The sequence below is a fragment of the Pseudomyrmex gracilis genome, unplaced genomic scaffold, assembly GCF_002006095.1.
Source record: "Pseudomyrmex gracilis isolate BER0280 unplaced genomic scaffold, ASM200609v1 scaffold_72, whole genome shotgun sequence".
Classification (NCBI taxonomy): domain Eukaryota; kingdom Metazoa; phylum Arthropoda; class Insecta; order Hymenoptera; family Formicidae; genus Pseudomyrmex; species Pseudomyrmex gracilis.
This window is the reverse complement of record NW_018020656.1, coordinates 39,077-50,933: the sequence shown is the minus strand read 5'-3', so window position 1 is coordinate 50,933 and position 11,857 is coordinate 39,077. Positions and strand designations below refer to the sequence as shown.

Below are 11,857 nucleotides of genomic sequence, written 5' to 3'. Positions count from 1 at the left end.
TAGTCGCTTTAAATTTTGTCTTACATATGCGCGAGGCGCAAAGTAAAATTATAAAAATATTGATCTTCTGGAATTTAAACTTCGGAAGTTAAATATGTAAGAGATTCATAGAATTTCTACATTTTCGTGATTTTAAAATCTTTATTGCAAATATATATAATTCTTGATATATATATACATATGTATATATATATATATATATACATTTCATGGATTTATAAAGTTGTATCAATCCACATGAGATATATTAATTAATGCCGATAAGAAATTAATTGCGTAACTTGTTCTTTCTAGTTTCCCAATCCCAGCGCTCTTGTCCTTTGTGAAACGTTTTCATCTGCGGATCGATGGTAATATCCAGATAATCGTACACATCTTCGTTTTTGAGTGGTGTCCACGTAACTGGGGTCTTTTTCGTAGTAGCAGGAGTTGGATTTCTGAAGATAAAAAAAATTTAATTATCGATAAATTTGTCTGTGTGAAACTCTTTAATTTGATAAAATCAAAAAAAAAAAAAAAAAAACAAGCTATTAAAGCCTCTGTGCGATACCCTGTTTTTGAAAAATTTGTCCACAGATCAGTCATGTATTCTATCATCTTGTAATCATTCGAGCCAGGTGTAGGTGCTGATAAGCCAAATTTATCCAACACATCAGAAGAAAACAAGAAACAAATATCTTCGGCGTGACTCGTTCCGCCTAAAATATATGTGATGTTCATTTTTTCTTTCTTGTAAATTTCAGTTTTTAATCTTACAAAATCACAACTGTCATAATTAACATGTATATGATGTTATATATATAGTATGAGCGCTGTACTTTCTAAGATCAAAAACAAAAGTATATTTAATTGTTTTTAAATAAGTAGATAACACACATACCTTTTATTGTAGTTTTCATTGCTGCTCTCAAGACAGTAGGTTTTTCACTTGCGTATGAAAATCGATACAGATATGTATTGTTAGACTTCAGTTTTGCTTGAATTTCCGTTGTCTTCATAGTTCCACGAACAAATACCATATCGGTAAAGTAATCAATTAAATTCGATAGATTTTCCTCTGACACGGGTTTATCACCGAAATACAGAGAGCGCAATTCTTCGACTGTCATCGGTATCTTTGCTATCTCGGACAAAATCGTGGGATGTACAATGGTTTTGAAATCGGCATTGGTTTTCTCAAAATCTTCTTTGGTGAAATCTATAACGATTTTGTGAAAGTTACATTACATTGGTTCCTCTCAGACAATCTTATTATGAAAGAAAAATAGATTACACGTAATCACATAAAATCCTATAATCATATAAAATTGTTACGCTTTAATAATACGAGTATGTAAATTTAAAAACGAAACAAGAATTTTTTGTTCAACATCTCGTTAAAAAGAACACGAGGCGATAACGAAAATTTACGCATTTAAAACACATTTATAAAACAAAAAAATCGCGCGAAATAAAATTACTCTTATATTCCATATAAATAGGGAAAGAAATATAGAAAAGAACAAAAACAATGCACTTACTTCCCATAAAGTTGCTGTCTACCAGAAATATTCCCTCCTCCTTAGTAAAACCTAACATAAACGGTACCTTAACTCCGCGGTTTATATAATTTTGTATGGGCTCCGGGAAGAATGGATTCGATGATTCGGCATCCATGCTTGGCGTAAACATGAGATTTGCTACATGAGAGTTCTAGAAAGTATAAAATTGTTATATACATATATATATATATATATATATATATATATATAATGTACACGTGTATATTACGTAATTAATAGCAAGATTATTGTGAGGTATATTTACTTCTTTTTTAAAAAAATCTTTCTGATATACTGTTACGAGCTCTTTCACGTCGGTTGTTTTGAGAAACTCGTAGGCGACTTTTGGATCAGAGGTCTCTTTTCCTAGTTTCGCAACAAATTCGAAAGTTTTGTCGTTGGTTTGTTCAGTCCAGGCCCAAGAGTTTAGAACGACACCGCTTTGCGAAATGGCTTTGTGAAACAAACCTGTAAAGCGCAGCAGAGTCGCACATATTTTATTTGTTCATTTTAAAATATTTTTTTCCGGAATCGTCTTATAAAGATCAATCAACTTCAAGTAAATGTTGCAATAATAAAACACGTTTGACGATTTTAAGACATTCGTTTTTGATATCACGATAGATTTGAGTTTACCTTTGGTAAATGGAGATAGGGCCAAGAAATGCACAGCGGCACCACCGGCGCTCTCACCGAAAATGGTGACGTTCTCTGAATCGCCACCGAATTGCGATATATTGTCACGAACCCATCGTAATGCCAAAGTCATATCCTTTAAACCTTGATTACCCGTTGCTACTTTGTCATAGAGATTGAGGAAACCTTGAAAAAAGAACATATTTTTTATTTGTTCTTCGCACAATTTCGATTTATCGAGATTAAATTTCATAAACAGCCTCGAAAAAATCGGCGAATGTAAATACCTAGAGCGCCTAGTCTGTAATTCAGAGTCACCAGCACTACATCCTTCGGGACGATGTAATCGGGGCCGAAAAAGGTCGAGGTGCTTTCACCGCAGAAAAAACCGCCGCCGTGGATCCATACCATCACAGCGCGTTTCTTCGGAGGTTTAATGTCTGTAGTATAGACGTTGAGATAGAGACAATCCTCATCCCCTATAATCGTATTCGTGACAAAGTCTACTTGAATGCACACATTTCCGTACTTGGAGGCGTCTCTGTCGCCGGACCATGGTTCAGCCGGGACGGGATCCTAATCGCACAGAATTACAATTCAATTGCGGTGTTTTGGCAAAAAATGGCGTACCATTGTGTCATTCCTCTATTTCATGCCGCATTACATTTCCGATTTGTCGGCAATGGTTATAGCAATAATAATGATCGATAGTGACATTATTATTAATCGTAGTATTAATCCGTAAAAAGCTACAAAACTCTATACAAAACTCTATACTCTATGCGACGAAAAAGGCAATATTATAATTGTTACGATAGATATTATCTCTGTCGAGGATCTTTAAAAAAAACTCTTCTACTAATCTCTTCTACTAATATTTATTATAATAGACTTTACCAAATTCAATTTCTTGTTTAAACGACATCGAAACCGATCGTAAAAATGTTTAAACCTGACCTTAAACCTGAGATCACCAACTGGGGGTTTCGCGTAAGGTATTCCTTTGAAAGCGACGTAACTCCCACAACATCCTTCCTCGACAATGCCAATTAATCTTCCCTCACGAACGTTTACAGCCACTCTGGATTTACTCATAATGAATGCTGAAATTGGATGGATAGTGTGGATTAGTGTTATTTTTAAAATTTTTATCAAGACAGCAAAGATTCAGGAGCACGAACGAAATGCACACTGTCTTCACTACACGTTTACATGTACAGAGGAGTGCACCATATCATGAAATTGCAGGGGAAGTATTTCTCGGAAATTTCTCCTCTAGCTGCTCCACTACTGCGTGCCGTTCTCTTTCGATCTCGGGCCGCTGACAAAAACCGAAGGAGAACGGCGCGCGGTAGTAGGAGCAAATAGATAGAAAAGAATTTGCCGAGAAATACCTCCCTTGGAACCGCACGATATGGCGCACTCCTCTGTATATTATATACAGATGATTGAAGACTACGGCTGCGTTCGGGGAGCACGCGATCAGCGCTATTGCGTCATTCTGCCTTTTTTTTACATTTTTAATGAGCAATAAAAATAGAATGATGCAACAGCGCTGATAGCGCGCTCCCCGAATGCAGCCTATTAGTTATCAACAACTAGTCATCAACAACTAGTCGCTCGCGCGTGAGACGTTGACAAATAAACATAAGTTTGTTTGTATTGTACATACATATATTAGATAAACTTGTTACGTAACAATTAACTATAACTACCACGCGATAAAAACATATACCTGTACAATTATTGAACTTACACATATACCTGTACAATTATTGAACTTACACATTTATATTGTGTATAATAACTCGCAATAATTCTGACACCCATTTATATCATATGAAATAATAACAGATAAGATTATAACACATAATCTTATCTGTTATTATTTGATCTGATATTATCATTCAGTTTTAATTTTAAAAATATATCTCCTCTTCCATCTAAAACTCTTCAAAACACCTAGTTTTTTATTTTAGCGGAATATAAATATCAAGATCATTGATTTTATCATTGTGCGATGTTATTTGTAGGATGTTGAAGAAACAGCAATTATCTGTAATATTTTCACTGTTATCTATAAAGTGTTCGAAAAACATTATTATAACGCGTATTTCTATAACGACATACTTGTTAAATTCAAATAAATTCAGAAACACGAATAATATATATATCTGTTTTTATTTTATAATAAAAATACACAAAAGAAACTTACTTATCGATTGATTAATCAAGAAGAGAAGCAGATGTTCGATTTGAAAGAACTGCGACTGAAATATGAAGCTGCTTAAAATTCTCTTACATGAACAAACGCACGACTGACGTTCTGTATGAACGTCGTCGTATATAGCGTCGTTCTCTTCTCTCTTCCCTCCTTACAAAGATTAATCGTTATTTATCATAAGTTGACATAACATCTTCACACAGATACGGACTTCAACAACACTGTTCGTTGCTATTCACATTCTTCAGCTGATTGACGTAGAGCGGAGACGCACGACGAATTCAAGGACGATAATACTTAGCTAAGAACTTTCGAGAGATCCGAAATTATCACCGAATTAATCATCAGCTTATATCTCGCTTACTACATAGAAAAATATTTTTCTTCATAAATATTTCTTCCCTATCATATTTTTTTTCTAATGTAGGTTGTGCCCCGATCTCTCTCCTACTTACTATTTAAAAAAAACACAAGTTTGTAAGAAAAAACAACATAATATACACATATATTTACACAAGTTTGCGATAAAAAAAAAACAATATATACAAATGTATGTAAAATTTTTATATTTATTATATGTTAATATACTTCTAATACATGTACGAGCGCGGACATTCCTTGAATTTAAAATACAATCGGTTAGCTAAATTTATTGCTGCGCGATAGCGACGCTAATCTACGTATATATTTACGTTTTTTTTCTTTTTTTTTTTAAGTCCGATCGCAATTACTGACATGTTGCAGTATACTTTACTGTAAAATATATTAACAGTGAGTTTTACACAAATGAGATAAAAATTTTACGTCCTCAAATTTGTGTCTTTCCTTGACGATTAGGCTCACGTTAAAATATCAATAACCAGATATAAAATTTGTTTACATACATGTATTTATAATACAATTATAATTTTAAGATCTTATACCTCTAAAATAGACTGTATATTTGGTGGATTACTATCAGTAAGAATGATTTAACGTTTAAATTATCTCGCAGAATAATCGAGGAATTTGAACTCGAGTTCGAGATCAAGTTCCGAGGACCACACAGCTTCTGTATCTGAAACCGATGACCTGTATATACATAGCTATATCTCCAGTGGCTATATACAAATATATATATATATATATATATATTTGTAAATATGTATAGAAACAAAAATTATATCAAATATCGATGCTATCAGCACGAAAGCGAACTACTCGAGAACGCGGTCTACGCCTGCGTGTTAAATAATTTATTTTTATATAGCTGATTAAATATTTGCGTGTTTGTGATTTACCTGTTGACATGCGTTTTGTCGAACGCTTGATTATTTATAGATAAATAATAATCTATCTTTGACAATCAACGATTGAGACTTTATCGTGAAGATAGCAAAAAAGTCGAAAAACAATTTGAAATGTTTACTGCCATGTGTCGCGAATTGACACTGCATGCCTCCTATCGGACTACGGCGCATGCCCGTGTGTAGAGAATGTGTATATGTTAGCCGCATTCTGTCGATAAAACAGATTTCTTTACTTTCAAAAGTTTGAATTTTAATGTTTATTAAATCAAACTTACTTCGCAAGGTAACAACACAAGACGTTTTCTTTTTTCGAACAAAACGAAACTCGGCTGAGCACATTATTATCGATTAATCGGAGACAAAAATTAAACCGGGTAATTACCATAAGTAGATCATAAGTAGATAACAAATAAAAACGAGCTCCAGATGGCTCAGAGGTATAGGATAGGAGTAGAGCAATTATAATACGAGTGACGTGTTCGAATCAGCTTTCAGAGAATTTTGTAGAGTACAATAGTCAGAGTAGTCATTGTAAATCATAAAGTCATTTGAACCGCAATATTGTGCAAGACAACTTAGTGCTTTCGTGTTTTATTCCGCTGTTGCATTCTCTTGGTGATTTTTTCCTTCAAAGAGCGAAAAAAAATGTCGTTTATCTCGCCTATGCCCAGCCAGGAATTTCTTTGGAATGTGTTCCAAAGGTAAATTTGTAAATAATTTTTTAATTTTTTTATATAATCTATTTGCAGCATTGCAGTATCCTTGATTCTCTAGATTGTATTGATTAAAATACGACCTGTCACACGTGCAAATGTTTTCAAAAATGCGATCTTTGCTCGCGTTCTTAGTGCTTCAAACTTTGGTTTTAACCTGTCTTTGCAACTTTTGTTGTTTGATATATGTTATATATATATATATGTATACATGTAGGTGTGGTCTGTTTATTGTTAACTTTAAAATAGAAACATACATGCAGTTATTTATAATATTGCACATTTGTATGTATATTATTTGTAACAATATACTGTGACACAATATTTGACTGACTGTTATTAATTTTTGATTATCAGAGTTGATAAGGACAGGTCTGGCGCAATCTCTGCGGATGAATTGCAACAGGCACTCTCTAATGGCACCTGGACACCATTTAATCCAGAAACTGTTCGTCTAATGATTGGTATGATACACATTTTCAAATCAACAAACAATGACCATGTGAATTTGTATAATTACTTCTATTTGTGCATGTGTAGCAGGGTGGCTTTTATTTACTTTTAAAGAAAATTTATTTTCGGCATTTCAAAGAATAATTCCAAAAATGCTAAAAAAATAATCTGTGAAATAGTTCAGTTCGATCGATCAAAGAGAAAAGTTGCCCCTGGGGCAACATTTAAACATGTTTTTCAACATAATCAATAAGTTAAAAAAGATAATCAAATAAAATCGATTCATTACGTATTTAAAACATTGTTTTAATGTTTAAGGACCCGGGGCTTCTTTTCCCTTTATTCAACTGAACTTTTTCACAGATTATTTTTTTAACAACGAGAACCATTCTCGGAAGTGTCGCAAAAAAAATTCAAAAGTCAAAAATAAGAGCCACCTTAATGTGTGGTTTATCTCGTATCTTGTTGCAACATCTTTAAATATTATAACACTTAAATAAAAATCGTAGTATGGCACATTACGAGACAAAAATATAATGTAGAAAAACATTTGTATATATGTATGAAATGACTGAAACTGTAAATTACAACACGTTGCACGTTCTTAGATTTTATCACATAATGTAAAAAAACGACATTGATTTGCATGGTTGTTGGTATATTATTATAAATGTGTTTGTGTTTTTTTTCTTGTTGACACAGGTATGTTTGACAAAACTGATCCTACTACAGGTATGTTCGATAAACATCAAAAAGGCACTGTAAGCTTTGAAGAGTTCGGCGCATTGTGGAAATACGTAACCGACTGGGAGAATTGCTTCCGATCATTTGATCGAGATAATAGCGGGAACATTGATCGCAATGAATTGAAGACAGCTCTGAATAACTTTGGATACCGATTGAGCGATCACATAATTGACATGCTCATACGAAAATACGATCGTGCAGGCAATGGCACAATATATTTCGATGATTTCATACAGTGTTGTATAGTTCTACACGTAAGTATATAAGAGAGATTTATTTACTGATATAAATTATCTCATTAATGTGAGTCATTGAAGATATAGCTTCGGACTTTTTGTTTTGGAATATGTGGAGCTTTTTGCCTAATGTAGTAATTCAAGAGGCAATTTCTTTTAATCTTGTTTAGTTATTGTTTTTCATGTAATTGTAGAAATTATATTGCATAGATTACAACGTGTAGTGTTAATTATATTTATTAAACTATTACACTATTAATTTAATCATATTTTGTTTTATCCGAACAATTTAAAATATTTTTTTCAAACAATTTAAAATATTTTGTTTGTATCGAACAATTTTAGAAACATTTTCTCTCAAGGAAGAAAGAAAACGAAGATAAGAAGGAATGACACGATAATTCTATTCTCTATTTTCAGACACTTACATCCGCTTTTAGACGACTTGATACAGATTTGGACGGTGTTATAACGATTCATTACGAACAATTCTTAGGCATGGTGTTTAATCTTAAGGTATAAATAATATGTTGATGAGCTATATTGCCGTATAAATGTCTTTTCCTCTCTTGTTTGCTTTGGTAATATATCAAAAGCCTAAGGACATTCTGAGATGCCAAATAAACACAAATCTTTTATTTTTTCATATAAAAAATATATAAATTAAAAAAACATATGTTAGAATCTCTAAAATATTTATATATGTGCTGTCCGAAATTAAACCATCTTATGTGAGAGGAAGGACGGTTGCCCTTCTACGCACTGTTTCTCAGCTGCTGTTGGACAGGTGCTGATGGTTGGAGTAAAATAATGCATAAAAGAGCAATCGTTAGCTGGGCACTTTCACTTTTAGTCTAGTTCGTACGTACATGCCTTGAACAATTTTGAATCTTTCCTCGAATATCATTCTGTATATATTTCTCCACATGTACTACGAAATTTCACAACTTTACGACATTCCTATTTTAATGATACAAAATATGCTTAACACTAATAAATTTGGAAAATTCCTATAAAATGAACATTATATCACTAATGAGGTTTATGTGTTATGGTACACTTATTTGATAGTTACGTTTATTAACATATAAGTCAATTACGATATATCAAATATTTAGAACACATTATTGATTAATGTTGCGAATTTACTTGAAGAAAAACGAAGAATTTTTCACAGAATACAATTTTTAGTATTGCTATACATTATTGTGTAACTGCATGATGTAATGAATATTTTTGCAAATTTACAAGTTTAGTTTTAAGTGACAAGAGACACATGTACATATATTTCCTATATTTTTCATAAAACTTTACTGATATACAGTACTGTTATAAAATTTATAGAAACTCTGACAGCTTTATATTTCATATATCTATTTTTATGTAATTGTTGTGTATTACGAAGATAAATAAACTAACAAAAAAATATATATGAAAGATCATAAACTAAAAAAAAATTTATACTTGTTATGTGTGAATTTGTACATTAAGTGTTAACTTTGTTAATGCTTTTGGAATAAAAGCGAAAGATGAAATAAAACTCATTTTGTCTTGATAAACGCTAAGTATAAAGATTAGATTGATAAAATATCAGTCTAACAAAGCTTTTATTTCAACAGTAAGAGCAGTTTTGCTTTTATTTAGTAAATATTCTAATTATTTCTCTTCGCGTTTACAAACTTTTTGGTTGACGTACTAGTCCGTTTAGGTCTCCCTCACAATTGGAATATGCCATACCTAATCCAAAACCAGCACCAATTATAACGGGCCATTTCCTTCCTGGAAGAAAAATTCAATGTTTATGCAGTGAAGAAAATTCAATAAAATGTGAAAATGTCTCTCTTTTTGCCATGTGCGTGAGAATCGAGAATGTTGCTGAATATTTAAGAACAACGATAGATATAATAATAAATTACGTCACAGCAATGGATATTAATAATACATTACTATATGCAATGTAATAAATTTACTTTTAAAGAACAGCAGAGAACACACTCCACCGAGGACTACTCCGCCACCTGAAAATTAAAAAAAAAAAAAAAGTGATACGCATGGTTTACGTGCAACAGAGAAGAAAAAATTGCATTCGCTGGATATTCCAAGATTGACAATTACTCAGTTTGAGAATGGCATCCGTGAAACAACGATCCCACTTTCGTCCGATCTCATCCTCGACCCACACCGTGCCCGCCATGTTGATATGTCGTGCTGTAACGTCGTGCTGTTATATCATTTCATTTGCGGAGCGTGTTATCACAGATTCACACGGACTACCGCATTATTACGAATCCAACCAGATACAACGGCCGCGTAACGAACAATGGGTGCGTTCAAACAACTCAACGGTTGAGAGATCGTCACTTATGATAGGACTATTCTTCAAAATCTGTTGCGGTTCCAAAAGTATGATCCAATCAGAAGTGAGATTATCTCTCAACCGTTGTTGCAACTGTTGAGTTGTCTGAACGCACCCAATTTCTTCTTTATCAAAATCATAGGGTCCCCAGAGAAGCGGCGTTTTTGATTCGCCGCTGCTTCAGAGACTCTACCAATCGTAATACACGAAACTTAAAAATAGACTTGAGCGATTAAAAAAAGTTATTTATTCAATCAAGAAAGTTATTCAATAACTCTGGATTTGTCAATAATTGCGAAATTGTTGCAACAATAAAAGAGAGAGACAAAAAAATATAATGCAGAAAATTTGTGAAAAATTTCACACTCGATCGTGTCGTGGCAGCACTGAGGGAGCACGCGACAAAGACAGAAGAACGGACGCGTACGTCATCAGTCTCCGAACTAATTAGGCATGAATCATAGCGATCGTTTATTCCCCGTGGGAGACTCTGAATCCAACATAGCTCAGACATCGACAAAGAAGAAAGAACAGAAAAGGGAGACTCTGATCGAGATCGACTGCGGCAAATAACGCGCGACGAAGGCGATATTCTCACCGCGAAAAGTTTCGCCGCGCGCGCGTCAAAGAACCCGCGCGTGACATTAGGAAACGGGGTGCCACGACGCCTCCGTAGACCGGAAAACGAAACGAGGACGGGGGGATCGAGCGCGTCTAGGGAATCTCGACGCCTCGGTGTTGCCCGGTCCGAGAATCGACGAGTGCAGTTCTTGAGTGTTGCTGCGAATCGAATAGCGGGTCGCGCAAGTCGAACGAAGTCGCGTCGAATCGAGGCGGAGGAGCGTGAAATCTTGCGGAGCGGTGAGAAATCTCGATTGCGTTACGAGACACGGGCTTTTGTGCGTGTGTGAGCGGGCTGGTTTGCGTGAAAAAAAATTTGAGTCTCGGTGCGCGGCGCGTAATGGAGGTGCCGACGGCCGCTGGACGCGCTCGAATTACTGACATCGGGAACGGGAACAGCAGCGGAGGCAGCAACAGCACGACCGTGCGCAAAGACGACCGCCACTGCCTTCGCCGTCACGGTGATGCCGTGCTGCGCCGCCGAGCCGTCAGAGCGTGAGCCGTGCAATCACCGTCGTCGACCGTTCCCGCATTCTTTGACAATCCGGCAGCCGGCCGTGAGGGACGGATTGCTATGCGATCGTCCGGAACGACGACGCCGTACGACGCCGTTTCGATCGTTCGATTTCTTCTGCCGCCGTGACGATCAACACTGCTGTTGGGCCGCACCACCGAGCGAAGAAGAAGGAAAGAAGAAAAAAAAACGATAACACCTCAGATACGCTTCCTCAATCCGCCGCGACACAGCGCACCCTTCCACGCGATTTTCGTCCTACGTGTCGATTTTCGCTCCTTAACGTAAATACGTTCGGGAGAGGAAGATAAGTCTCTCCCGGAAGAGAGGTTAGACCGGCGCACGAGGATCGCCGCGCTCCCGAGAAGTGGCATCGTCCGTTGAACTCTGACAGTCGGTTAGCCTCCTCGGCATCTCCTTCTCTCTCTCTCTCTTTCTCTTTCTCTTTCTCTCTTTCTCTCTCTCTCTCTCTCTCTCTCTCTCCCCTCGTCGCATCAGCTCGCGCATCTTTCCTTTCCGCACCCTAT

The 11,857-nt window shown here is 35.4% G+C and overlaps 3 protein-coding genes across 8 annotated transcripts; 1 reads left to right on the top strand and 2 right to left on the bottom strand.

The window, feature by feature from the left end:
* Positions 1-197: 197 nt before the first annotated feature.
* On the bottom strand, positions 198-4,513 carry LOC109854693 (esterase E4-like). Of its 5 annotated transcripts, none has more exons than XM_020428050.1 (9): positions 3,963-3,981; positions 3,135-3,280; positions 2,465-2,753; positions 2,178-2,363; positions 1,807-2,009; positions 1,521-1,692; positions 881-1,198; positions 551-698; positions 198-437 (listed from the first exon to the last, which is right to left on the bottom strand). In XM_020428050.1, the coding sequence occupies exons 1-9, from the start codon at positions 3,964-3,966 to the stop codon at positions 269-271; spliced, it is 1,635 nt and encodes a 544-aa protein (XP_020283639.1). In that variant the 5' UTR covers positions 3,967-3,981; the 3' UTR covers positions 198-268. The 5 variants fall into 5 exon arrangements, with proteins under 5 accessions (XP_020283639.1, XP_020283638.1, XP_020283637.1 ...); XM_020428049.1 differs by lacking the exon at positions 3,963-3,981 and adding an exon at positions 3,934-3,952; XM_020428048.1 differs by lacking the exon at positions 3,963-3,981 and adding an exon at positions 3,905-3,937.
* Positions 4,514-6,130: 1,617 nt separating this feature from the next.
* On the top strand, positions 6,131-9,271 carry LOC109854695 (programmed cell death protein 6). 2 transcript variants are annotated; one of them, XM_020428055.1, is made up of 4 exons: positions 6,131-6,391; positions 6,761-6,867; positions 7,589-7,857; positions 8,260-9,271. In XM_020428055.1, the coding sequence occupies exons 1-4, from the start codon at positions 6,336-6,338 to the stop codon at positions 8,359-8,361; spliced, it is 534 nt and encodes a 177-aa protein (XP_020283644.1). In that variant the 5' UTR covers positions 6,131-6,335; the 3' UTR covers positions 8,362-9,271. The 2 variants fall into 2 exon arrangements, with proteins under 2 accessions (XP_020283644.1, XP_020283643.1); XM_020428054.1 differs by having other exon boundaries at positions 7,559-7,857.
* A 112-nt stretch (positions 9,272-9,383) lies between these two features.
* Positions 9,384-10,173, bottom strand: LOC109854697 (MICOS complex subunit Mic10-like). Its single transcript, XM_020428058.1, has 3 exons — positions 9,955-10,173; positions 9,810-9,857; positions 9,384-9,618 (listed from the first exon to the last, which is right to left on the bottom strand). Exons 1-3 carry the CDS (start codon positions 10,031-10,033, stop codon positions 9,512-9,514), a joined length of 234 nt encoding a protein of 77 aa, XP_020283647.1. The 5' UTR covers positions 10,034-10,173; the 3' UTR covers positions 9,384-9,511.
* Positions 10,174-11,857: the final 1,684 nt, after the last annotated feature.